Source organism: Oxyura jamaicensis, chromosome 4 (genome assembly GCF_011077185.1).
Source record: "Oxyura jamaicensis isolate SHBP4307 breed ruddy duck chromosome 4, BPBGC_Ojam_1.0, whole genome shotgun sequence".
NCBI classification, from domain to species: domain Eukaryota; kingdom Metazoa; phylum Chordata; class Aves; order Anseriformes; family Anatidae; genus Oxyura; species Oxyura jamaicensis.
In genome coordinates, this window is record NC_048896.1 from 14,621,487 (window position 1) to 14,646,618 (window position 25,132).

Genomic DNA, 25,132 nt, shown 5'->3' on the forward strand with positions numbered 1-25,132 from the left:
AAAAACTTCTCCGAGGGGACAGCAGGGAGTGCGGGCCAGGTGCTCGAGGCCGTTCACAGACTCCAGGCTGCTCCTGGCTGCACCATTGCTGCCCTCTAGTGCTGCCAGCATCTGTACTGGTGCCTGTTCCCGTTCAGACTGGCGTGACGGGTGAGGGACTGGGATATGGGTTCTGGTAGCCGGCTGCAATAGGGGAGGCTGCTTAAAATCTGTATCACACAAGAATCTGGGGACTCTGCCTGGGAATGATTTGTACCAGGTGCTGGGTGCACGACACTTAACCCCCCCCCCCCAGATGCTGCTCCAAAGAGCTTAGTGGGGTTAAGGATGCCACCACACTGAGGGTATGAGGGGCTGGGGGGGAATGTCTGTAAAACCGGCAGGAAGATCATCAAGTCCAGCTTCTGGCTCCACACAGGGCCACCCAAAAATCAGAACATATTTCTTAGAGCGTTGTCCAAACGATTCTTGAAGTCTGGCAGGCTTGGTGCTGTGACCCCTTCTCTGGGGAGCCTGTTCCGATGTCTAAAAGGTAGGAGGAAGCAGAGGACGCAGCCTTCCCTGGATTCCCCCAGGGGCATGGGAGCTGCCAGCTCTGTGCTGCTGCTGCTCTGCTCTGGAGGTGTCTAACACTTGCCCATTGGCAGGGTGTCAGCAGAGAAGCTGTTTCCCCATCCAGTGCCTCTGGTGACTCTGATCCAGGCTGCTATCACTGTAGCAGTACGTTGCATGCCTTCAGTTTGTTTCTTCCAGGCCTCTCAAAACGCTTTCCCAACATTCATGACTTTGTCATTCTCTTCCTCTGACTCAGCTTTTGGGAAACTGAGGCAGAGAGAAGTCATCTGTGCCATGCTGGGTTACACCTGTCCTACATCCCTGCTGCCTTGGCTGTCTGCGTTGTTCCTGGGCGCAGACTGGGTGCAGGGCACAGGCTGGATCCTGTTCCTGATGGGCCACAATGGTGACCTGACACCATTGGAAATAAATAGGAAATAAAAGGAAATAAAAAGGAAATATTGAGAGCCACCAAACTTAGGGAGCTGGTGCCGAGGCACAGGTGGTCTGAGGGCCCTCTGAGCACAGCAAGCGCTAACATCTTATGTAGATATTTGGTGCGTTGATAGGGGAGGTTTAACTCAGCAGGCAGCAAAGTGCCACACAGATGTTCACTCACTTCCCCCTCCGTGAATGGGGAAAAAAACAAAACCACCAGCATGTTACCAGCATTATTTCGCTCCTAAATCCAAACCACGGCACATACCATCTATATATATGTTATAACACAGCACTTATAAGGGTGTATTCTCTAGCTGTAGGAAGGTGCTAGCCGAGGTCTTTAAGTAAATAAACTCCCCCGTGTCCCTCAGACTGCTTTAACCGTGCTTGTCCCTGCTCCCTCCCGACGGGACGTGCAGGAGGGGGCAGAACGGAGGCTTATTTCTGGGGAGTTTTGACAAGTTTTACGAACGGGAGGCGCCAGCCCGCGAGGTGCCGGCTCGGGCCCAAGATGGCGCCTCCCGGCGCCGCGGCTGGGGCCGGAACGGGCGGGACCGGAACGGGCGGGCCGGGGGGCGGTGGAGCGGAGCGGGGCCGGGGCCGGGGCGGGGCTCGGCGGAGCGGAGGTGAGGGGTGGGGGTCGCGGCGCTGCCTGCGGGACGGGGCCGGGGCACGGCGGCGGCGGAGCGCCCCGGGGCTGCCTCAGCTCTACGTCCCCCCGTGGGCGCAGGCGGGGGCTGCGCCTGCCGCAGGCCGGCCGGGGGCTGGGAGGCAGGATGGCGTTGGGCCCTGTGGTGGCTAAGCGGGAGATGAAGCCAGGTTCTGCCTGAACCGTTTCCAAACTTTCTTTATTCTTTTAAACCGAAAAGAAGGTCTTTCTCCCGGAGCCGAACACGGGAAAAATCTCAGGGAGGTGTCTGGACGACGCCTGGGCCGGGTTGTGCAGCGCGGTGGCTGTCAGGGCAGCAGGAGCTGTTAGGGTTCCTACCGGGAGGCAGGACCCGTGTCCCCCGCTCCCCGCCAGGCACCGGGCGGCTGCTGGAGGCAGTTGTGCCCGTCGTGAGACCGGGCACGGTGTGCCGGGTGGGATGTGCCGATGGCAGGCCTCGCAGCTGCGGTGGGCTAGCTGCGGCGTGCCGGGAGCCGTGCCTTGTTGTTTGCGGCTTTGGTGGGTTGGTTTCTCAGAGCTGAAGTGAGGAGATTGATGGTAAGATGGTGAGGGGTCTGGAGGGGAAGATGCATGAGGAGCATCTGAGGTCCCTGGGATTGTTCAGAGCAGAGCAGGCTGAGGGGAGGCCTCATGGCAGCCTGCAACCCCCTCACAGGGAGCGGAGGGGCAGGCGCTGAGCTCTGCTCTCTGGGGACAGCGACAGGACCCGAGGGAACGGCATGGAGCTGGGACAGGGGAGGGTCAGGCTGGGGGTTAGGGAAAGGTTCTGCACCCAGAGGTGGCCGGGCACTGGGACAGGCTCCCCAGTTTAGTGGTCCCGGCACCAAGTGTGCTGGAGTTCGAGAAGTGTTTGAACAACGCTCTCAGACATAGGGTCTGATTTCTGGGTGGCCCTCTGGGGACCCAGAAGTTGGACTTCATGATCCTTTTGGTCCCTTCCAGCTCAGATATTCCGTGATGCTGTGAAATGGGAACTATTATTGCAGTAGTTTTGGTGGAAGGCTTTAACAAGAAAGGATTTGTAATGCTTCCTAAAGATTAGACTTTGGCTTTGTTTGTTGTCCGCTAGGACATTGGTGTACAATAATAATCTTTGAGCTGGCTTTTTTTTTTTGCTTTTTTTTTTTTTTTCCTCCTGTGTCTTTCTTATGATGATTCTGGTGGTTGTTCAGAAGGATTACGGGTTTTAACATACCAATCCTTGAAGATTGCTCTCAGAACTTTTAGCTGGCTCCTGAAGGTCTTTGGTTGTCTGTGGAAGAACTGGAGTGTGGGTTTGAGTACTGGAGGAAGCTGATGGTGCTGCTGAGAACCTCGTGTTCCTGCCTTTTCTAATGGTTGAAAAGGTTTGCAAGTGTAGTGCAGCTTGAAGACAGCAGTCCGTGTTTTGCTGTGTCTGCATTCCCATCATATTGAGGATGGCAGTGTGGACTTTAAGCTGTTTGGTATGAATGCCTTTGCATCAGTAGGTAAGACATGGCTGTGAAAAGCCATAGGAGTGGGCATGGTTTAGATTCACTCCCTGTTGGCATGGTCTAAGTGGCTGCATGCCACCTGCTCTAGCAGCCCAGCTGATGGGCATTCAGGCAGCAGTAGCCTCATCCTTCTGGTGATACTCCTGGTACGTTGAAAATAGTTGCAGAAATTACCACTGCCTGGTTCTGGTGGTAGTTACAGGCAAGGTCTGCAGCTTTCTGCTGGGGATCCAAGAGAGCTCAGCCTGCCTGCCTGAGCTCATGGCAGCGCAGCTGGCTCTGGGTGGTGTTCGTGGTGGGTTGTGCATGGCCCTGAAGCGAATGAAGGATGGTTGCTCGTTTTCTTCCTCTGGCTAAACGATTGCCATAGGAAACTATAGGTAAGCCAGTATGCTGCTGGAAGAACAGTGGTGTGGTGTGACTACAGTAGTTTGTACCTTGCAGCAGTGGTTTTTGGAAGTGGCAGGCTGTGATCTGGGAACAGATGCGCTTCCCTCCAGAAGTGTTGTCAGCTGTGCAGTGCAGGAAAACCCTCCCTGCAAACTGGTGCTCTGTGGCAGAGATGCCTCTCCAAGCGTCCAACAAAGCCAAAGTCTCCTGCAGCATCTTCCCAGCAAGGCAGAGCCGTGTCTCAAAACCTGTATTTGAGACTCGGTGAGGATTGCTCAGAGCTAAATGTGTAACCATGCACTGTATCTTCTTACCCTGTTTTGACAAGGTGAAGTGGTTCGCATGGGAGGCAAGATTGCTAGTCTCGTCACCAAGAATGGGAGTGAACAGCTAATAAATAATGAGGATGTGTTCGTGATGATTAGCCAGGCACGTTGGTAATAGTTCTCTCAGAGCAGCGTGACTGAAATTCTGCCTCGTTATGTGGAGGAGAGGGAGTTGGAGGAGGATTGCTAGGCTGTTGTTTTCTTCCCTTTTTATCTGCTGAGAAATAAAACTGCTCAAGGTAATCTCAAAAGGGCGTGTGTTATCCGAAGTGCTGGTCTTAGCAGTGATGATGAAGTAGGAATCCTTCAGGCTAGTGCTTGTCTCAGGTGACCTGAAGCGTCGGGGAGGTGTCAGCAGGGAGGAGGAGCTAGTGCCCTGGGATCAGGGCATCTTGCAGCAGTGCCTAAGCAGCTGGAGGATCCTGCTGCATTTGCTAAGGGGACGCAGCATGGTCCACGCCAGCCTCTTACCAGCCTGCAGTCAGTATCGAGGTCCCGTTGCTCGCTCTGAAGTGCTCAGTCATGTGAGATGTTGGGCTAGGCAGGGCTGCATCAACCTAAAACTTCATTCTCAATAGCAAGGTGGAAAGGCAGGTTTAAACTAAAATAGCGTGCGAATGACTTCCCTCAGCAGTGCTTAGCCACCTGCTAGGTCAGGCTTTATATCCAGTCCATTGCTCAGGCTTTTTATCTTCCCAGAAGAAATGTGAATCTCGTCAGTTTGTAAGGAACGTGTTTTGGGAGTCTGGACTCCTTACTCCTTGGGAAAACAGTGTTATCTGCTGAACTCCTATAAACATTTTAGAAGCTGCTACTGGAAATGAAAATTGTCTCTTTCATTGTCACGTTGTGTTCCAGGTTCAAACATACGGAGTTTTCAAAATATAGTTAAAAGCTGATTTTTAAGTCTGTCGATTTACCTGCCCCACCGTGTTACCTCCTTCCAGTACGGGCTTAATGCTTATGCCAGCTAACGTTAAATTGGTCTCTAGTCCGTACTGTGCCAGTGCTAGGAATGGAGGTAAGAAGCAGGAACTCTTGACGAAGCTGACAGGAGGAAACTTTAAGAGAAACACAGAATGGGCAAATTCATCAATTCCCTTTGTGAGTGCAGTGATGTTCTTAATGAGAATTGACACAACTTCAGTAGGGGCCTTTCCTTTTACTCCCGTGTAGCTCTGAATCATAGAACTGATGTTTACTGCTGACAGTTCATCATCTAATAAAGGCTGGGTGTCCCACCTCTGTCTACTCGCCTGAGCAAGTTACTTTTTCTTTTCCAGCTTACAGCTCCAAGAAGCATCAGAGCGAAGGAAGGAGTAACTGAGCCTTGGGAGAAGACACTGAAGCTGTTTGATGGGTAAATGTTCCTCTCCTAATTTCGGTTCGCCTCTCCTGGGGATGTATGCTGGTGCTCAGAATGGAAAACTTGGAGTGATTGTTGGACTGAACAGCTTGCTGTGTTGTGGACTTCCCAGCAGATATTTACAGAGGACAGTGGTCTGTAGTCCAAGAACAGAGTGCTGCTTGGCACTAGAGAAGAACACCCTCTTTTCGTTTTTTTTTCTGATTCTGCTGGAAGAGCAAATGATCACAGGTGGCTTCCCTCTTGATTTGTTTGGGTGCTTGAAGAAAAATCCTGTCTGAGGAGGCGTCCAGGAATAGACAGGGTGAGAAATCCGTCAGCCAGAATTTGGCAGTCTTTTAATACAATACATGTAACCAGCTTCTGGATGTTGTTAGCTTTAGTTTGTCAAAGTTTTAAAGCCTTCATTAATCTTGAAACTTGTTCCTCAAATTTCTTTGTAAGCGGAATGAAATAAAGTATTTAATTTTTCATACTTGTGCAAAGCAGGTGTTTGTAGAATGCTAATAGTCAGCAGAATTTCCTAATTTTCAAGGTGCTTCTTGTTCAGTTCTGCTGTTAGCCAAACTGGTCTCCTGACCTAGCAGACAGAGTAGGGACGTGGGGCTGGACTGCGAATGCTGGTGTGTGGCTGGCAGCAGGGATGTGTGGCTGGAATATTTCACTATAACTATTTTTTTTTTAAAATTTCTTCACAGAAGAACTTGAAAAATACAGGATTTTTGTTGTTGCTTAAATACCATTTGAACAACAGTTATATGAAATAGATGATTATTTTTAATTGTGATGCAGCACGCTAATTAATTTCTTGGCTGCCTGCTGCACTGCCCCTTTCTAAAATAGTCTCCTATCCTCTGCATGGTGATAAGTGAAGTTTTTTAGTATAAGACCTTAAAATAGGTTGCACTAAAATATATTTGAGCTTTGGGTTTGTCTTTTTTTAGTTGGTATTTTTTGTTTGTTTGGGTGTTGGTTTTTTGTTTGCTTGTTTTTATTTTGGTGTGTCCAGGATTTTGTGGAAAACTGTTGTTCTCTGTTAACTCCAAGAGCTGAAATAGACTGGGAGGAACCTCTGAGCAAACATGCTTGTTTGTTTCTTTTAATATAGTTGCATTGCACCTTCTCGGTTCTTCATACACCTTACACACTTAAAAACGTAATAGCAAATTTCCTTCAGTCTTTCTGTGGATTTTGTGAGTCATGAACTGAAGCTGCCAGGGAGCTCTGCCTGCACCGGGCGTTGTGTGGGGGCAGCAGGAGGGCGCTCAGGGCCGTGTCCCCGAGCCAGGCAGCAGCTCTGCGGCGGGGCAGTGGCAGGCGGCTTTGTTCTTGTGGAGGGTCACCTGCTCGTAGGGAGGTTGGAAACACCTTTCACATCACGCAGGCTTGTGCTACTACAGTGTAGGTTGGCGTAGGAATTTTAAGTGCAGGTGATATATTTACTGACCTCAGAATGGTTTTGTGACTGTCTAGTTTCAAGAATGCGTCTGTGCTTTGGTGGTGGCGTTCTCCCCTCTGATCTAGGTGCTTTCTTCAGCTCTGTGGGTACTTAAGGCTGACCTGCTTCTTCTGCGCTTTCGCCCTGTGTCCACCCTGTGCCCCTCAGCCCCAACACCTTTATTACCCTGTATTATCTCTCCCCTTCTGATGTGTTCCCTAATTTTCTTGCCCCACTGTTGTTGCGGGAGTCGTATGGAAGGCAACACCTGTATCGAGTGGTATATAGTCACTGGTGAAAGACGGCACACCTGCCCCCTCAAATTCATCATCTTTACAATTTTTATAGGAATGCAGCTGATCTATACAGTATGACAAACACCCAGGGTACCTAGGCCTTCGCTTTCGTGGCCTTTGTGGGCAGCTTCATTTAGGTGTTCTGGAAAAATTGAAGTGAAGTCTAATGGTGTGGGGAGCCTCTTTGGTAAGGAGCTGCCTCTTAGGCTGTGCTTGCAGGCTGCATTCCAAACTGAGTGCTAACCAGGAAAGAACCGAGGCTGGCTGATGTTGCCATCAGGCTGGCCCTAAACTCATCCAGCTGGTTTGTCCATGTCTTTGAATTCAGGTCTCAGTCCCTGACTTCAGAATTTGTCATCGGGTGTGTGAATTTGAACATTTATACACATTTTCCATCATGTTTTTAATTATTCTTGCTGATATAACAACTTACTCTTTTGATTATGCAGCATAGCTTCATTTGTACTTGTTTCTGAAGTACTGCAAACCCTGGTTTTGGAAGATCATTTTCTGAACGAGTCCCTCGAGAATGGAAGTACCTGGAGACCACCCGTCTCCTAAATGTAGCTTGAACAGCATTCAAAGGCAAAACAGATGAGTGAGCTTCCACAGGGCCCTTGGGGAGCCTGCTGCATGGTACAGACTAGACGCAATGGTTAAGGTAACTATGACGAGAAGCTGTAAAGCAGATGATTTATAATTCTGTAGTGTTGTATACCCATTACTGTTTAAGCTGCCAAAGTTTGTTTAGTACTTGCAGTTTCAGGCAAATGCTTGGGTACTGTGAAGTGGTGTGAAAATCCCTTAACTATTATTTGAGGGCTTGTTGTGGTGATGCTGGTAGTATTATCTCATAGTTGTTGTTTTTCTGTATAGCTGAGTCTTGCAAGATGCCTGTCCCCGCATGCTTAACCATGTGAAACCATCAAGGATTTCCTCAACAGCAAAGAGACTGTAGAGAAGGTGCCTTTTGCAGCACCCTGTTGTTACCTGGAGCAGACGTAGCTGTAGAGTAGGGCAAAATCTCCTGTAGTTCTCCAGCACAGAGCTGTTTTCCATGGAAGCTGCCTGTGTCTCTGTATGGCTCTCTTTCAGCTCAGCTCGGGCAATTAATTGAACTTTTGATTCGTTTGTGTACGGGATGTGTTTGTATGTTTTCAGAAGAACACTGTAGGCATGTTTGGGTAAAACAGTTACGGTGATGAGGATACCCAAATAAGCACTTTGGTTGGATAGAGGCAACCTGTGGGGGATTGAGGTGGGGAGGCAGCTGAAGAGAAAGGAGTTTGTGCGTTCCTTCATTCTGTCCCTTATTTCTGTCTTAATAGTCCTCTTGCTTCTTCACGGGCTTTTTATTTAAGCAGAAAATTCTCAAGAAATTATAGCACTGCCTACTAGTCCGAAGATCTACAGAGGATACATAAAGTTGCCTTTTTAAATAACATATGCTACAATATCACTTTAAAAAATGCTGTAAATAAAAAGGTCTACTGCAGTGGTGAGTGGCAGTCCATTTATGCTATCTGTTGAGAAGAAGATATGGTTCAAAAGAACCATGTCCATAAAGGGCAGGTCGTTTGTGTAGTGTCCACGTTGTCTAAAGTGCTTTATAACAGCAAATGGAACGGTTACTGATGAAACGTGCATTTAGATTTTCCCAGGACATCTTGTAGCAAACAACATGGAAGGTATTCAGCAAATACTACAGGAAGATCAGAAACCCACGTGTTGACTGTGTTATCTATCCTGGGTAAAGAACGTATTCCATCTCCAGCCTGGTTCTAGAAAATGTGAGACTGCTAAATAAATGGGCTTCCTGAGAAACTTGCTGGAAATCAAGTAGAGGCTTAGGTTGCCTACTTCTGTGTCCTTAGCTGCTTTACTCGTTAGAGAAATACCACTTTTCTCCAAGGGGATATGGCAATCTCTTCATATTTTGAGTGAGCTGGAGTTCTGGGTAGCTACAAAATGTTTGTATGCTGAAATGTTTCATCTCCGTATGCTACCTGGCAGCTGCCTTCTGTTGCTGGAGAATGGAGAGGGAACTGCTGAACGTGCATCCTTGTTTTGCAGGGGACCCAAATGCCTGTATGAATTTGGTGAGTCCTGACAGCTGCTTAGATGTTTGAGTTAGCCTTTGGCTACCCTGTTGTTTGTGTGCCAGCTTGTTCTGGCTCAGTGAAATGGCTTCCAAAACCGTAGAATTACAATTTGCTACACATCTGGTGACTACAAAAGAAACAAGTGCGTATAGTTTGGATCACATAGTCAGTCTGAGGGAGTATCTACAAGCAGAATGAGATCTGTTGCTTTGGGAAAAATGTATAAAATCAGCGGCAAGGTGTGCACTGAGAAGCTCAGGTGTATTTCATGGAGAGGGAGATGCTTGGAAGGTAACTTGTGTATACAACACTCTGGGCTTGGCTACTTAATAGTATTCAGTATGTGCCAGGCGCAATTTTCAGTGCAATTTGGTAACATTTCTTTGAATCATTAACCACAACCTCCCTAGGGAAATTCAGCAGTAGTTCTCTTCAGTGCTCTGCTTCTCTTCCTATGACCTCCTTACAATAGCAAAGGGAAGGTAAGTATTGTTATCACAATGAGAAATTTGTGCAAATTGGGGTCTTTATCTTTTCTTTGTGCCTCTGAAAATTCCCTCCTAATTCTGTCATAGTTTATATTTCAGTAATTCGAGCTTTTTCTGTATTGGCAAGCAAGAAGAATTGCAGTCTCTTCAGAACACGTGTCACTTGACGCCACTTTGTGCTGTTTGAATTTAAGGGTGTGCTCTGAAACGTCTCAGAAAAGCCAACGTAAAAGATAAGGTGTGCTGCTGGAAGAAATACACTACCTAGCACTTACCAAAAGTATGGAATGACGGTTTTCCAGCCAAACCTTTATGCAAGCTTGAGACAGAAGTGGACTATAAAATGTAACTGGAAATTTTTGGTGAAATCTTACCATTGTAACCACAATGGTCCTTATAAAAATAACTTTCAAAGGTGGTGCTTTAAGCAGAGATGATATTTTATCAGTGGTTATTTGGCTGTGGGGACAGCTTTGGTTGTGATCCAGTTAAACTAGAGATTTTGGCAGGAGGTGACTTCAGAGTCATTATCCAAGATTTTGATGTTTTCAGGATGAAAAGCATGTCTGATCTTAATGCTGCAGCAGTCTTTGTGATGAAAAACGTGTGCTCTGTCTGAGTCATTTTAGGATCATACTCTTCTGATTTGCATTGGGAAGGCTAGATAAATTCAAGGAAATCTGATTGCATGTTCTTGAAGGTTTGCTAACTTGAGGATGGGAGTACAACAGACTGTCCTTCCAGGATGGTTTTCTGTGTCTTCAGGCAAGAAAATCTGTCCTAGGAAAGAAAATCATGCAAAGATGGACTGTCTGGAACTAAAAGTTATTCCCACATGCTGCCCAGCCCTGCTCCAGAGTAACTGGTGGTTTCCCTTTAGCAGAGCCCAACAGAAACCCTTGGAACTCTCTTCGTCCTGGGACTTAGGACAAACAAGCAAATGGCAAGCAGCATCGAAGGGAAAGCCTTTAACGTTACGCAGCGAAGTGTAAGCGATACCCGTGTGATGGTCATTGCCCAACACTGCAATGTGTACGCTCACAAACCTTAACGTGAGTTAAACGTGTTGAGTTCCCTAAAGGCACTTGGTACTTACTTGAAGAGGGACTTTTCAGGCCTGCTTGTAATTTTACATGAGAGAGATACATTTTTTTTTTTTTAAACGTAAAAATCTGCTTTCAAACCTCAAAAGCCTTTTTTCTCGACCTTCTCATATTGGCCAGATTTGGCCTCCCAAATTTCATGTAGAGTTGATCTGTCAGTTGTCTAATCCTGGTGGGAAAAACCTTTAAATGCTTAATTTGCTCTCTGAAATGGGATAGTCTTAAAGATTCAGCATCTCCCACAATTCAGCAGAAGCATGGTTTTTTTTTTCTTATTCATGGTGACCCAGGCTTTACCTTTGGCATTAGCAACCAACCCCTTGTGTTTCCATAAGCCTGTAGAGGAAAGGATGGGTTGGAAAATGGAAAATTTTATCTTGGATTTGAAGACAGAAACTCCATCTTGTAATCGTCTGTGACATGTTACAGGTAAAACAGCACACAGAAATCAGAAGACAATGTTTTGAGCCACATCTTGACAAAACCCTACCCTGCAGTAGGTTCTGCAGCAGGAGGGGCAGCATGCTCATGGTGTGCGCACAGAATTGCGAGCTATTTTGCTCATGCAAGGGGCCGTGGTTATGTTGAAAATAAGAAAGGTACAGGATAGCCATGCCAATGGAGAAGTATGCGGTGATTCTTCTCTTTTTACTGTGTTAACCTTTGAGCACGTGTGTAAGTCTATGCCGTTTGGTTCCTACAGATTTGTTTAGCTTGTGGCTTTTAAATGAAAATAGAAATTATAAAAAGCTTAGAAGGAAAGAAAAACAACCCAGTGAAAACAAGGCCGTCTGATTTGCGTCTTGGCATTTGTTGTGTTCCTATACAAGGAAGCATCCTACAAAAAATAGGAATTCCTGGAGAAAAGCACTGAAAGGTCTGTGATCACAGTAAATCTGCTGGTCAGAGTGCTTTGATCTGCAGCCACGTGCTCGCGATGACCTATGTTATGTTTTTGACCAGACAGCTGAGGAATATGAAATTGTGCTGAAGGTGCCGTTCCTGGAGAACGAGACCTGAAAATTTATTGTCTTTGGAGTTGGTGGGCACTCGTGCCTTCCTGTAATGAGCACAGGGAAGAGAAGCAAGAAGAGGAGAAGAAGCAAAGCTGTTAGAGAAAGCTGGGAGACAAAACAGGAAGCTCGCCTGGGCCCAGGAGCTGCGTCAGGCCCGTAGTTAGTGTCACAAGGCAGCAGCCAATTAAACAGACTTTTGGAAATGTGAATGGTAATTGTGTAGGGCCTGGGCTCACTTTGCCATGGGTTTTGTCTCCTGAATCACTTCCTGGCAGAGAAGCTGGGCGGATTGCAATGTAGAGCATGTGGATTGGAAGCAGGAGCGCCTGGTCTGGGAGGAGATGTAAGCAGCGCTCAACTTAGGGAACAGAAGTGGGTAGTGTGAAATCGAAGGTGCAGTCTGTATCTCTAACGGGCAGGTTGTCTGAGCTGTCACAGGTGTTTGCTCTGGATGAAACAGGAAGAAATCCCACCCTCTGAGAGCAGAGCATAGCAGTTCTGAGCGAAGTCAGGGTCTGTCGACCTGTGTTCACCTTCTCACAGCCTTCCTCAGGGATCGACTTGTGCGGCAGGCTTGCCTTGCTCTTCATCTCCGGCTGTTTGCATCCATGGGTGTGTGTAGCAATCAGAGCCTGTAGGGACCCAGTTCAGAGGTACGGCTAACTAGAAAAGATGGCAATATCAGCTGAGAGGGGATCTTATTAATATTTATAAATAAAAAGATACTTATAAATAAAAAGGGATTTGGCCAACCTCTTCTCAGCTGTCCTGTGGGGACAGGACAAGGGGCAATGGCCACAAGCTGGAGCACAGGAAGTTCTGCAAGGTGACTTTAGGGAGTGGTGCAAGGTGATGTAACATACTGAAAAGAAGCTGTCTGTTGGAAATGTAATCCACTTTGAGCCTGCAAGCACTTGTAGAACTGCTGCTGCATTCACACCAGGTGGGAAAGCTCTAAAGGCAAGAAAGGTTCTGTGTGGGTTAGGGAGCTAATGTAGCCTTGCCAATGGCTGTTTAGAAACCTGTTTCCTGCAGAATTTGTAGGAAACTTGAATATTGTTTACAGATCAGTGGCCAGTGCTGGTTAGTTTTTACTTCTGTGGTGTCTTCACTTCTGTTCATAAAAACTTGCTGAGAACTCTTTGAACAAGGGCTTATCCTGTTGCTGTCTTACAGCATCTTAAGAAATTTTTAATATGAATTTGCCACCAGTCAGAACAGGACCTGGTAACCAGAGATGATTTAGCTGCCTAATACTTAATTCAATGTTGAACAGACTTACTGACTGCTAAATGTGACTTGGCAATGTTATAGCACAATTCCTTAAAACTATACCTAGTGTGATTAATATTTCAAAGAGCTTGAGATTGTACAGGAAGAGGGAGGGACAATGAGGTTTCCTGGATAGGCCAATTGATGCAGCAGATAACTGGGAGGAAGTAGTAAAGAAAATATATTACTAGTAATGAGTTATGATTTACTGTTGGTACCAGTGGCAGCTGAGCTGAACTTGTATGAAACAATGCTTTGTTTTGTTTTTCCAGATAATTTTTGGAGAACTGACCCTAGTCTTGCTTTGGGTTGGAAGCAGAATGGCTCTAGTTCCATCTGTGTGCCTGGAAGCTCCCTGCATCACACGGCCACAGCTGCTGGTCCCAGTTGTCACTTGCTTTGAATCATACCTGAGGTTAGCAGCTGTGGTGGGGTAGAAGCTCCCAGTGCCTTTATGTTGTGTTTTTTTTTTTTTAAACACTTAAAAAACAAACAAAACCCAATCCCAGTGCTTTTTTAGGATGGGGAATATGAACACAGCAGTCTGCTTCTAGAAGTGATTTTATCATCCAGGAAGAATGTTTTCAGTGAAACGCTGCAGAGCGAGTTACCCCCAGTACTCGTCTGGATGCACAGTTCCTTTTCATGCAAGTACTTCAGAACCAGCTTCTTCCAGGCCTGTGTGTTTTCCCTGTTCCAACTGATGGAGACAGTGATGCAGATAATGATTTAGCAAAACTACAGGGCTGTTCTGTGAGGTTTGTGCTGCCTTGTCTCTTTCATGTCTTTTTCCCCATCAGTACTGAAAGGTGTAATGGCAGACTTCGTACATTTGTACGCACTTTCCCCAGAGCTGTAATGAAAGAAACATGTACTCGAAGCATTTTGTTCCTGGAGGTGACCCTTGGCAGTGGATTTTACTGTCCCTGTGCTTTGTTTTTCCATCTCTTGTTTTGTTTGTTTGTTTTATGGAGCCTGTGAGGTCTGAGAGTCTCTGTGGTGGTGAGTGGCCAAACTGGCTGTATGTTCTGTAAAGGCACTAACAAGCCAGGACACTTGGTGGATATCCTTTGTCTCTGTTTTCCCATCAGAAAGACAGATGCTTCCATAGCTCCTGTCCTCCTCTTACCAAGTACTTGGTGAATAAAAGCAGTAAGCACATTCTTACCTGGTTTGTTTATTTTTTAAACGTGCCCAAACCCAGAGATTAGGAAGGAGCAGCATGCACAATGTTTATGCTTATGAAGATTGTCAAAACTTTTCTTGGAAATACCAATTTCATAAAGTTTTATGATGCCTTTATCAAGATGTATGTCTTTTAGGTACCAATGGGAAAAAGTATTTGTAAATTAGTTTAAAAATTGGGTTGTGGAACCGTTCTGCACTTCCTTGATTGTGATCTGACTAATGAGGTCTTTATCTTCACATGACATACCACTGTGTTCTCCCACTAGAAACAAATAGAGGTTTCTGCAGACCTAGGACATGAACAGTTGAAATCTGTTAAAACTTCTTGCATTGTAGGTGTTATGTGTTTTCATGGTTATTATGTGAAAAACACCAGGAGAGGTCTTTGACTGCTTGTTTGCCTCTTCCATGAAAACTAACACGCATGCACGTATCCAACCTCGATCTCTTCACTTGAACAAACTCAGAAGCTTTCCTGCAAGCTCACCCTGCCAGTATGTTCTGTTTCCATTCATTCTTCTGACTTGCTCTGAATACCTCTGACAAGAGCTGTGCAAATTTCTGGTACAGCAGGAGGAATTGGATTCAATTCCTTATTTCTAGAAAATCCCTTTTATGCAAAGCATGTGCTGCAGTAAGCCATTTTCTTACATCAACTTTGGATAGTTGCGGGGGATTTTTAATCTACTAAATGAAATACTGAGACATCTTGATTTTGGAGATATGCTCTCCTGACAAGTATGTGTGACTGTTAACACTCGCAGAAAGGAGCCTTACCCTGAAGGAAGGCGTAGTTACCCAGGAGCCGGATGAAATCAGCTGTGACTGTGATATTTGCCCCGACTGAGTTTTCCACTGTACCGAGCTGCGTGACATAAGTGAAATGACGAATTATTCAAGATGAGGTGAGAGTAATGCAGGCTTAAAGACATCAGGTTTAAGTCTCTGTATGCCTGTCAGTAAATCAGCATACCCGGATGGCCATTAGTCTGTTAACGTGCTGTACGAATCAGCCCAACCCATGCAAGTGTCTGGGAAACCTGAAACATTACAGGGTTTGTATGTTGCTTTCTGTGTAGCATTACCTGGTAAAACATGACAACGTTATCTCATTATAACGATGTCAGATCGTAGCGTAGAATATCCCATTGTGATTTACCACTCATCTCCTTGGGGCTTGTAGGATTATGTTTAAAAATAAACAAAGGAACCCCATATAAACGCTAAACCGCTAAGTGTTTGTATTTCGCTTGTGTTGGGAGACTTCCCAGCTTTAAAACAGTGTTTCAGCCCAGTCTGGCTGTACAGCAGTTGTTTGCCATGGTTCAAGCAGCAGCTGAGGGAGCAACCGAGCAGGATTGTGGAAAACGTGTGATGTGGCTTTGAGGTGCGGAGTGGAGCTGCAGCTTTCCAGCCAAGTCCCCCCTGCATGTTGTCAGCGAGCACAGGAGGTGCAGGGGCAGCCTCCTCCTCGCCTTGTCTCTGTGCTGGGGCTGTGAGAAGCCCCAGAGCACTTTCACTACCTCACGTGAGCAAAGCATGCTAATGTTTGAAGAAGTGGTTGTCTGCTCTTCAGAATAGAAACAGGCAGCCAGACAGCAAGAATTTAAGCATATGGTCATACAAGCGTTTATTTGGCAGTGCTTAACATTGCACTGACAAAAGGCATGTTGATAATCTTAGCTGAGCCATTAAACCCTTCTGCTGAATGATTTATGCACTGCTTGGGAAACTGAGGCATTGCTAATAACATGGTGTACGTATTGAAAGAACATTTCATTTTTCCCTGAAGATTTTTGTACGTGACGTTCTGCACCCGGAGGGAGCCAAAACACGGCTTAAAAAATCCTGTTGGTTTTCAGCTCACCTGGCGGTCACTTCATGTGTCACTTCGTGATAACTTTCAAAGGCTGCCCTGGTATCTGAACTGACACCTTGTTTTCAGGTGGGGGCAAACTTAGGTCTCAAGGAACGCTACTTCTGCTAGGGAAAAATTCAGAAGGGGAGAGATCCTCTTGCACTTGGCACCTTTATGCTGCGTACTGTGGTGGTAGAACCCCTCCCGTGGGTTCTGAGAGCTTTGCGAGGGGTAGGGTGCTGCAGAGCAGCCCTGCTGCCACAAAGGGCATTCTGCTTTTTGGCACAGTGCATGTGACAGGGTTCCTTTCCCTGGCCTGGGGGTGTTTGCTTTGGCACCGTGGCAGGGCATAAAGCTGCTTAGTTCAAATCTTCCTAAAACCTCCGCGGCTGTCACAGCAGGTGTTTGCAGTAATCTCTGTTGTACTGCAATTATTGCCTGGCGTTGTCTTCCCTTAGGCGGCTGGACCCGGGGTAACCATGGGAGAAGCACATGCGAAGGTCTTCTGAAGTTACTACCTCCAACTTTGTGTGCGTGGTCTTGTGATGTTTAGCGGTTAAAGAAGAAATTACACTTCTCTGCTGAGATCAAAAGTTTCCTTTTGATCTTTCATTAAAATTGGAAAGAAAAAAAAAAATCCCCTTTCCTCTGTCTTTTCACAAAGCACCCAGAGTGTGCTCTGCAGCTCCATCCCACGTGGAGGTGAACCCGAGGCAAGCTGAAAGGGCTGCTTGGGTACCTGGTAAACCCTGGGGCTCAGCTGACCCAGACCTCCAAGGGTGACCCATCGGCATTTTTCTAATGAGCATTTTTCTAATGAGCATTTTTCTAATGAGCAGCGCTTGCTGGCCACTTCCCTCTTGTAATTCACTTACAGCCCGCATGTAGGGACCTGGGACTATGAGGTTTGCGTGTCATGGACTATGAGGAAGTCTGAAACAGCTTACTTAGCCTGCCAGTGCACTGAAGTTTCTCTTGTGGAGTAAGCTCCTCTGCCATGAAATGCTTTCCCTCCTTTTTTTTTTCTTTCTCACAGCACCGTGAGCATCTGGAGCGATGATGCTGTAGTAAAGCTCTGCTGGCACCAAGCCAGGTACTGACACAACAAGTATTGACATAATAATGTCATGATTTCTTTTTTCCAGTTACAATTGCTTTCTCATGTGTTTTCAATTTGTGTGTGGCTGAACCTTGGCATCGTGCACAGGAATGTGCCTGTCTGTGTGCAGAGATCCTGCATGGGGCTCAGGAAGAAACCTGAACGTGGGAGTGGGGAGGAAAAAGTGCCCTGAACTTCAAAGCTCATCTTTGGTGTTCTAATCTCTGAAAAACAGCAGTCTTGTGATCCGGGCTTTGGTTTTTCAAATTAAAGTAGCCGCTAGGTGGTAAACTTGCTCCTTCCTCACAGGAAGAATGACTCACGAAGGCAGCTGATCAGAATTACTCTGAGCTCTTTTTCAAGATTTATTCTTCTCACATAACGTCTTTGTGCTGGTGGTGGAGCTGAAGCCAAGCCTCGTATCAGACAGAGAAGAAAAAGTGTTTTGGAAACATTTAGCGTGCTCTGACTTTGGAAAGATTCAGGTTTGCATGCTGGAAGAGCTTCTTCCAGCCCACCTCATGGTTTAGCAGCAGCCAGGCAGCCACTGGCAGGCTTGCGGTCGCTGCTGCCGTTCTGCACCTCTGGGCTGGTGCCCTGCAAGGGGACGGGGAAATCCTGCTGGTGCCAAGGCAGCGCCAGGACCGGCACTCCCGCGAGCAGGGGAGCAGATGTACTGCCTGAGAGAGGTGATGCTGAAGCGTGGACTAAGAGGAGCCTGCAGTGTCTGGTGTTGATTTGTGTGTTGCAAGCAATGGAGCTGGCACTGGACTAGGGGTGGTTCTGTTCTGCCAGGATGGCAGCGGGTGCTCTCGCTTCCTGGTTGCAGTTGGTGTCATCAGAGTCACTTCCAGGCATTACAGAGCCAACTTCTTCAGGTTTCTTTCTTTGCTTCCCTTTGCCTGATTGAGATGGAAAGAAATGCCAGACTGAAAAAAGTAGAAGAGATTAATGGGAGCACCTCCAGCAGAATGGCTTCTTATGCCCTCAAGCCTTTAGGTACGTATGCCTGCCACGGGAGAGTCCTGGAGAGTGCATGAGCTGTGCCAGCAGTTCTGCGAGACCTGGTAGGAAACAAGCAGCAGTTGCCCACTTAAGTATTGTGGTAAATTAACCATAAGATAAGCGTGAGGACAGTCATTTGTGTTTTTGTGTGCATGGTTTAGCCTGGAAAAGCTTTGCTTGCCTGTAGAGGGAGTATTCTTGGGGCGGGGGAGAAGGTGGCTTAAACTTGTATCTCTGAGGGCTGCTTTAGGACTTGTGAAAGAAACACGTAACTGAATTATCTTCTGTGTCCTTTTTGCCTGCATGCTAGATGTTATCTGGGTTCTGTTAGGACTGAGAAGTGTTTTGCTCTTTGCTTTTGTTTTCTAAATGGTGAGAACAAACTTGGAGATAAAGAGGGAGGAACGGGAGCTGACATAACTCCGATTTCTTCTTTTCAGCACAGGCGCTTGTGCTTCTTGTCAGACAAGGGACTCAGCTTTTAGCAGGTTATAAACTTATGCTTTCTTCTTTCTTCTTATAAACTTACGCTTTCAGTGCAAATAGAATACGTGAATACAGAATACTTGAAAATACCTATTACATTGTCGTGCTGTGACCGAGGCCTGTGACACACAGGCACAGAGTTTCTTGGCTCTCCTTTGGGGTGCATCAGGCCTTGTCTGCTGGGAACTGGAGCCCTGTGCTTCCTAGGAGCAGGTTGTCTGAGGGACAGCCCTGGCAAATAGCTTTGAATTCTTAAAGAACTAAAGTCTTTGGTTTCCTGCTGATTGAGGTATGTCTTTGGGCTTTCAGAATGTGTTAAAGGCATTGTTTCTGGCAGGGGAGCAGCTCACGTGCCTTCCTGAACGCCCATCAGCAAGGATTCAGCTGATGAGTTTGCATCACCAAGCGCTCAGCACTTTCTTTACTCTGTGTTCCACATCAGTTTAATGAGTGAACAGGGCTTAAAAGTTAAGCAACGTTGTGTTCCACAGGGTAGGGCCCAGTAGGGAGCTCAGTGTGTCGCTTTGTGTAATGCCAAGATATTTTTGTGTGGTGTGGTGCCTTTTTTTTTTGTAAAAGGAAGTGCTTTCTGCAGACTGTGTAATTCATACTGTTTGCAAATGCTGTCTTTTTCCCTTCCTGAAATAAGGCTGAGCTGCGTGTTTGGTTCCTCTCTAATCCTCTTGAAAAATGTCTGTTTGCGAAAGAAAAGCGAACGTGGCCTATCATCTCGTTGAGGTGAAAAGATCTCCATTTTTCAGGTTACAAGGTCTGTTTTTGAGGCTAAGACCTGATAATTTATTTATTCCAAATCATGTTAGTATTAAGCGTTCAGAGTTTTTGCTCTTGGTTTCCCTGCCATCCTAGGGAAGAGGAGGGGAGACAGGTCTTGTGTCATGGACTGGTGCAGACAGCTCCTTGAGATGGGTAGGGCAGGCAGCAGGTTAGGGACACTTCCTCAGGATTATTTATGAAGTTTAATAGCATGCTTCCATGGGTGAACTGCGTTTTGAAACTTCAGGTAGTGAAACATCAATATGAACTTGGGTTATTTTGATAATCTGTTTATATCAGGGCAGATAGGTCAGTGCAGGAGGCAGGTGAGCGCAGCACATTGGAAGAACGTCACCTATCTCTGTTTGTGGGGTTCCTTCCTCCGTTATGGGTTTTGCCTGACAGTCTAGCAATAAATGCAAGGACACAGTGGGAGGTGAAATAGTCAAAAAAACAAAATATCAAATGTCGTTGTATACTTGTTGGAAGCACATGCAGAGATTATTCAGAAAATACACCAGTGGATGTCACGTGCCTTGTCTAACGTGGCTCCTTACCTGCCATTACAGTGGATTTTTAACTGCTCTGTCTGGTACTGATCAGCACATATAAGTTGATTTGCAGTCTGTGTGTGTCATACAAAGACAAGTGTTTGGAGAAGAAGGAAATACTTTGAGTGTCTTTTTAGACCAGTATCTGTAGAAATGTTTGTTTCTCGGTAGAGAAAAACATCTGAGGCATTCAGGCTGCTCTTGTGTTTGAGTTCCTAGTTGCAGAAGCTTGTGTTAACTCAAGCATTGTTACTGGATGTTGGACTTTAGATGTATAGTATTTAATTTTCCAAATGATCACACTGACATCTGATTAACAGGAGTGAAAACTGGTGGTGAGTGACATGCGACAATACATATGGGCTACAATCAGCTGAAATATTGTCTCTTTCTAGTTTTTCAGGGGGTGGTTCTTTGCTTTTAGTTTGTCAGTCTCATTGCCTTGATTAAATCTGTCTCATGTCTGGCAGCTGGCTCGCTGTGATTCAAAATCAATTTTAAGCATATTTCATATACTACCATTTTCAGTTTAGCTGAGTGTCACAGGAAGGGGTTTACAATCCTGCTGTCTGTAAGATCGGGAGCTCACATCCTGCAAAAAAATAGTACTGTGCTCCTAGGCTGCAGTGTTGAGGAGCTATTTGCTGTGCTACCTTTGCAGGCCACAGAGCCCAGCAGCAGGAGGAGGGGCTGCTGTTGGCCCTTTCCTCCTGCATGCTGGATTTTTCTTATATGCTGCCCTCATTCAAAGCTGGAGAGTTAGCACACCTGCACTGAGCTGTCTGGGATGCGCTTACGGTCCCAGGACAGGGGTCTGCTGTGTGCTTTGGTATTGTGCATTAGTGCCTCCTGTACTTGAGGACAGAATGTCAACTAGACATCCATCCAGTTGGTTTAGAAAATGAGTCTTCACATTTGTGCTCTAAAAAAAATTTACTTTTTTTTTCAGGTTTGGAAGTTCTGGCCATGGATCAAAAAGGCTATCGACGAGGAAGTTTCCAGAGCAGCACTAGTGATGAAGATATGCTAGAAATAGCAGGAGCATCTCTGGACTTCCCCATGGCAGATGATGACCCACCACTTGACAGAGAGATGGGAGGTAATACTCATGTATTTCTCCACTTCTTTTTTTCATAACGTCTTTTGGTAGGATTTAATGTAAATATTTGTTCTGTGGATCTCACTTTCCTAGTGTGAAAGACTAGCATTTTGGCACTAATACAAATATTTTGCAGTATTCTGCCCTGCATTTTATCCATGAATAGGTTTCTGCAGGACACACGCGTCATGCTTGGAATCTGATACTCATTTTTTAAAGGTGGTTGATGGGAGGTGTGTGTCCGGTACAAGTAGAAAATAGCCTTAAATTAAATGGCAAGTGCAAGAAGCACGTGATTGACTTCAGTGTGGTTTGGGGGAGGCACTGCTTGTTTCGCTCTAGTGTCTGAGCTGCCTACTGCTGGCTGTGTGCTTCCAGTGGCAAGGAGGAAAACTGTTCTCTTTAGCCATCTGTGTGGTCATCTTACTATAAAATGTAGCATATCCTGTCTCATCACTTGGCTTTTAAGGTTCCTGAATAGAAAACTTTCTAGAACACCCAAAAGTAGCCACTGTAGGGAAGAGCTGACCATGCTATGAGGGAAGTCTCTGTATCGTCAGTGTGAAAGGTGGAGATGACAGTGCTGAGTGATTCCTAGGGGGCTGTGATACGAACAGAGACTGCTCCCTCCCCTTCCTGTCGTCCTTACCTACAATTTTAAAGGTTGTCCTTGGCCTTGCTGCAGTGGAGAGAATCTCAAAAGTTTAAGAGACTAAAAGGATTTGTTCAGCAGCGTGAAACACTTGGCTTCCCTTGCCACCTCGTCTGTCAAGAAAGGATCTGTTACTACTTCTATCTGAGCCTGAATTAGTGAAATGAATGGGGGAGAGATGAATGCATATTCTTTTGCTGACCTTTGGCACTAAATAAGCAAGATATACCTGATTTTTGTCTTCCATGAGTTATCATAAATTAGTTTAAAAGTTAAAATACTTTATTTTGGACAGCCAGCTGCGAGTCTCTATGACTTCCCATAAGCCTTATGTGATCTTTTTCTCCCATCCTTGTTTGCCTTAGGGCAAAACTTAAATATAAATCTTTCTATTTTGATTCTTGACTGCGTGATCTTGAGATAGTACAAATGAAGAGACTTCCTCAAATGCATGTCACCTGCCAGTAGCTGAACTGGCTCTTCTGCTGGGGATACTGTGAGTACTGTGTGGTTTTCTTCTTGTTTGGGCCCCTTTCATCTCTTCCAGGCTCAAGCATGAGAAGAATTACTGTTTCTGTATCAATTGCATCAGCTCTGAGTGATAAGTGCAACTTCGTGGTTATGAAGTTCTATAAGTCTACAAAAGGAACGTGTGAAAGATGTACATCTTGAACGTGTTATTTCGTGGGTTATGCTGACTCCATCTAATGTGAAAGACTGACAGGTTCGCTCTGTCATAGATAGCAGGCAGTATACTCCTCCAACCTGACCTTGTGACATGGATGACTTTTAGAAACGGACATATCACAGAATGGCCAAGGTTGGAAGGGACCTCTGAAGATCATCTAGTCCAGCCCCCTGTCAAGTAGGATCACCTAGAGCACATTGTGCAGGATGGTATCCAGGAGGGTTTTGAATATCTCAGGAGAAGGAGACTCCACAACCTCTGTTGGCAACCTGTGAGTCTGGGAGTCCACTTCAAAATTCCTCACATTTAACACAAAATAAAAACCTGTGACTGAAGTTCTTCTGAACATACATTAATTACTACTATGTGCAGAATTAGATACCTAAAAATAATTGCTTTATGCATGTTGTTAATGCATCTCCTCTTGCAAGATGCTTTTTCTGTAGCTGTTTGGGTATGAGCTCTCTCAAGTTAAATGTGTCCGTGTTTAATATTTAGAGAGAATGAGCTAAATTATTTCTCTGACTTTTTGTAAAGAAGTTAATTACTCTATGGAGTTTCAAAGCAGTGGTAGGTAATGTAACTTGCAGTGGTAGATAACTTGAGTTTGTTTTGCTGTTTGCCTGAAACTCCTCTGCTCTGAAACTTCATCCCCTCTTTATCCCCTCAAAATGTTTTGCCGCTTGTCTGAAACAGTACTCAGTTGTTTCCCTCCTTGTTTAAGTAGGATTCTTCCATCTCTGCTCGGTGCATTTGAAGGCCTGTGACTCCTACTAGGAAAAAAACTTGGTGGCAGGAATCACTTCCAGGGAAGTGGACGTCAGTTTAGCACAGGTGTCCTTGGAGTGGTTAAGTATGTCCCACTAAAACGTGAATTGGAATAAAGGTGGTGGGGACAGCACTTGAGAAGGCTGCAGACTCTGCGGTGTAACAACTGTTTGTTTCTTGCGATTTTAGCAAACTTAATCACAGAGAGAAGCAGTTCAGCAAAAGGGGCTCTTTCTGTTAACAGGAAGTATAAATCTTTGTTGGTTTTGACATTGAAGGAAAAAAAGGAAATTTAAAAAGGGAAGTAGTTGCCTCCCTGAATACTGGTTTCAGTTCTCTATGGATTTCCCCTACTGAATTCAGAAAATGTTTGCCAACAGGTTGGGCACTTGATGCCCAAGGATTTGTCCTTCAAAGGTGTAGCAGTGACATGTGCTTTACCTGAGCTGGGGTTGTGGTAATTTAAGTTCTCTTGTGGTGGAGTCTTCTGCAAACTTCTGGTTGGGACCTGTATTTCTGATGTGCTGCATTTGCTGTGACACATTGAAGAATGGAGGTTTTTTAGTGATGCTATTTAAAACCAGAACCCAGCCCTCTTTCACCTTCTTCTCCAAAAAGTGTCTTAGAAACTCTCCCGCGAATTAGTTGTGGCATCTCAAGTATAAACATGATTGCAACTGGAGCTTTTAGATCCTGTGAAGTGACTTGAAGAAGAATCACATGCTTTTTGATAAATTTGTATATCTGGATTGCATTTCACAGCCAGTGCTCTTTCATGCTTTCCTTAAGAGCCCTGACTAACGAGAGGCAGGATTTTCTTGCTGTGTCAGGTCTCAGATGGAAATGGGCAGCCGTGCACGTGGCCTGTAACATGTGATGCTTGTATTGAAAAATATCTTTTTCACAGGATCTATACAGAGTGTGAGACTTTGTTCCTAACTGGTATTTGCATGAACGCACCTAATTTCTAAAGTCTTGAGTTCTACAAGAGCTTGATATAGCTGTAGATATTCTGAATTCTTCAGGCTTGGTTCAATCTAAATGATTTGCAAAACTGCAGGTACTTTTAATGCCTGGTACTGTGCTGTCTGCCTTAATGAAAAGTCACCATGAGTAGCACAATATTACTCTTATCTTTTTTTGTTTGGACTTCAGCATTTTGTCAATAAATGATAACAGATAAGTCTCCTTGCTTTTACACAATGTGCTTGAGAATCAAACTTGACTTTTTTTTTTTTTTTTTTTTTTACATAAAATCCACTGATACTTCTCTAGTTTTCCCTGTCTTGGTACTAAGGCAAAAGTATTTCTTATGCCAGGCAGCAACCGAGTCCTTGCTGTGGTTTGTCAAAGTTGTTAGCACCTCAGCAGCTGTGCTAAATTAGAAGACGTGCATCAAAGGCCACAGACTTCTTTCTAATACTGCCTTAGCCTTACCTTAGCCCTACCTACCTGCCTTACCTTCTTAGGCATTTCTAGAAATTTAGGAGAAAGCATAAATTGTATCCTTGCCCAAAAGATAGGTAGGGTGGCACAGTCCTCTTAAGGATGCAGTTGTGCTTTCCATAAGTTATTCTGTTTTACTGGCATCTCTTCCTTTCTGTGCCACAGTAAAGGTAACCAGAACTGCACAGGATATTCAAGGTATATTTGTACAGCATCAAATCTTTCCTCTTTTTAGTTTAAGGGATTTAGAAAAAGCTATTTCCTTGTTGATTAACTGCTGTTTAGTATTGAGCAGTCATTTTCAGAGAATTATCCACAGACACTTGAATTTTTGTCTGGCATACAGACTTAGAGCATGACATTGTTTACGGTTGTGCGTTGTCATATCCCCCTCCCTCTTGCCTTGCTTTGTTAACGCTTGAGTTTCTTTTGTCCTTTTGTAATCCAGCTGTAGTCCTTCAAAGCTGTCTGAAGAGATGCTAGTTGCCCAGTACAAGTTAAGGTAAACGTAGGTACTGCTTTCTTGGACGACTTACAAATATGCTGTGTAGTCCAGTACAAGCAAAAATGAGTGGGATTA

The 25,132-nt window shown here is 45.4% G+C and overlaps 1 protein-coding gene across 1 annotated transcript; it reads left to right on the plus strand.

The window, feature by feature from the left end:
- Positions 1–4,408: 4,408 nt before the first annotated feature.
- LOC118165536 (H(+)/Cl(-) exchange transporter 3-like) lies at positions 4,409–24,289 on the plus strand. The gene is made up of 4 exons (XM_035323608.1): positions 4,409–4,878; positions 5,141–5,217; positions 20,849–21,012; positions 21,818–24,289. Exons 2-4 carry the CDS (start codon positions 5,214–5,216, stop codon positions 21,830–21,832), a joined length of 183 nt encoding a protein of 60 aa, XP_035179499.1. The 5' UTR covers positions 4,409–4,878; positions 5,141–5,213; the 3' UTR covers positions 21,833–24,289.
- The last annotated feature ends 843 nt before the right edge of the window (positions 24,290–25,132 follow it).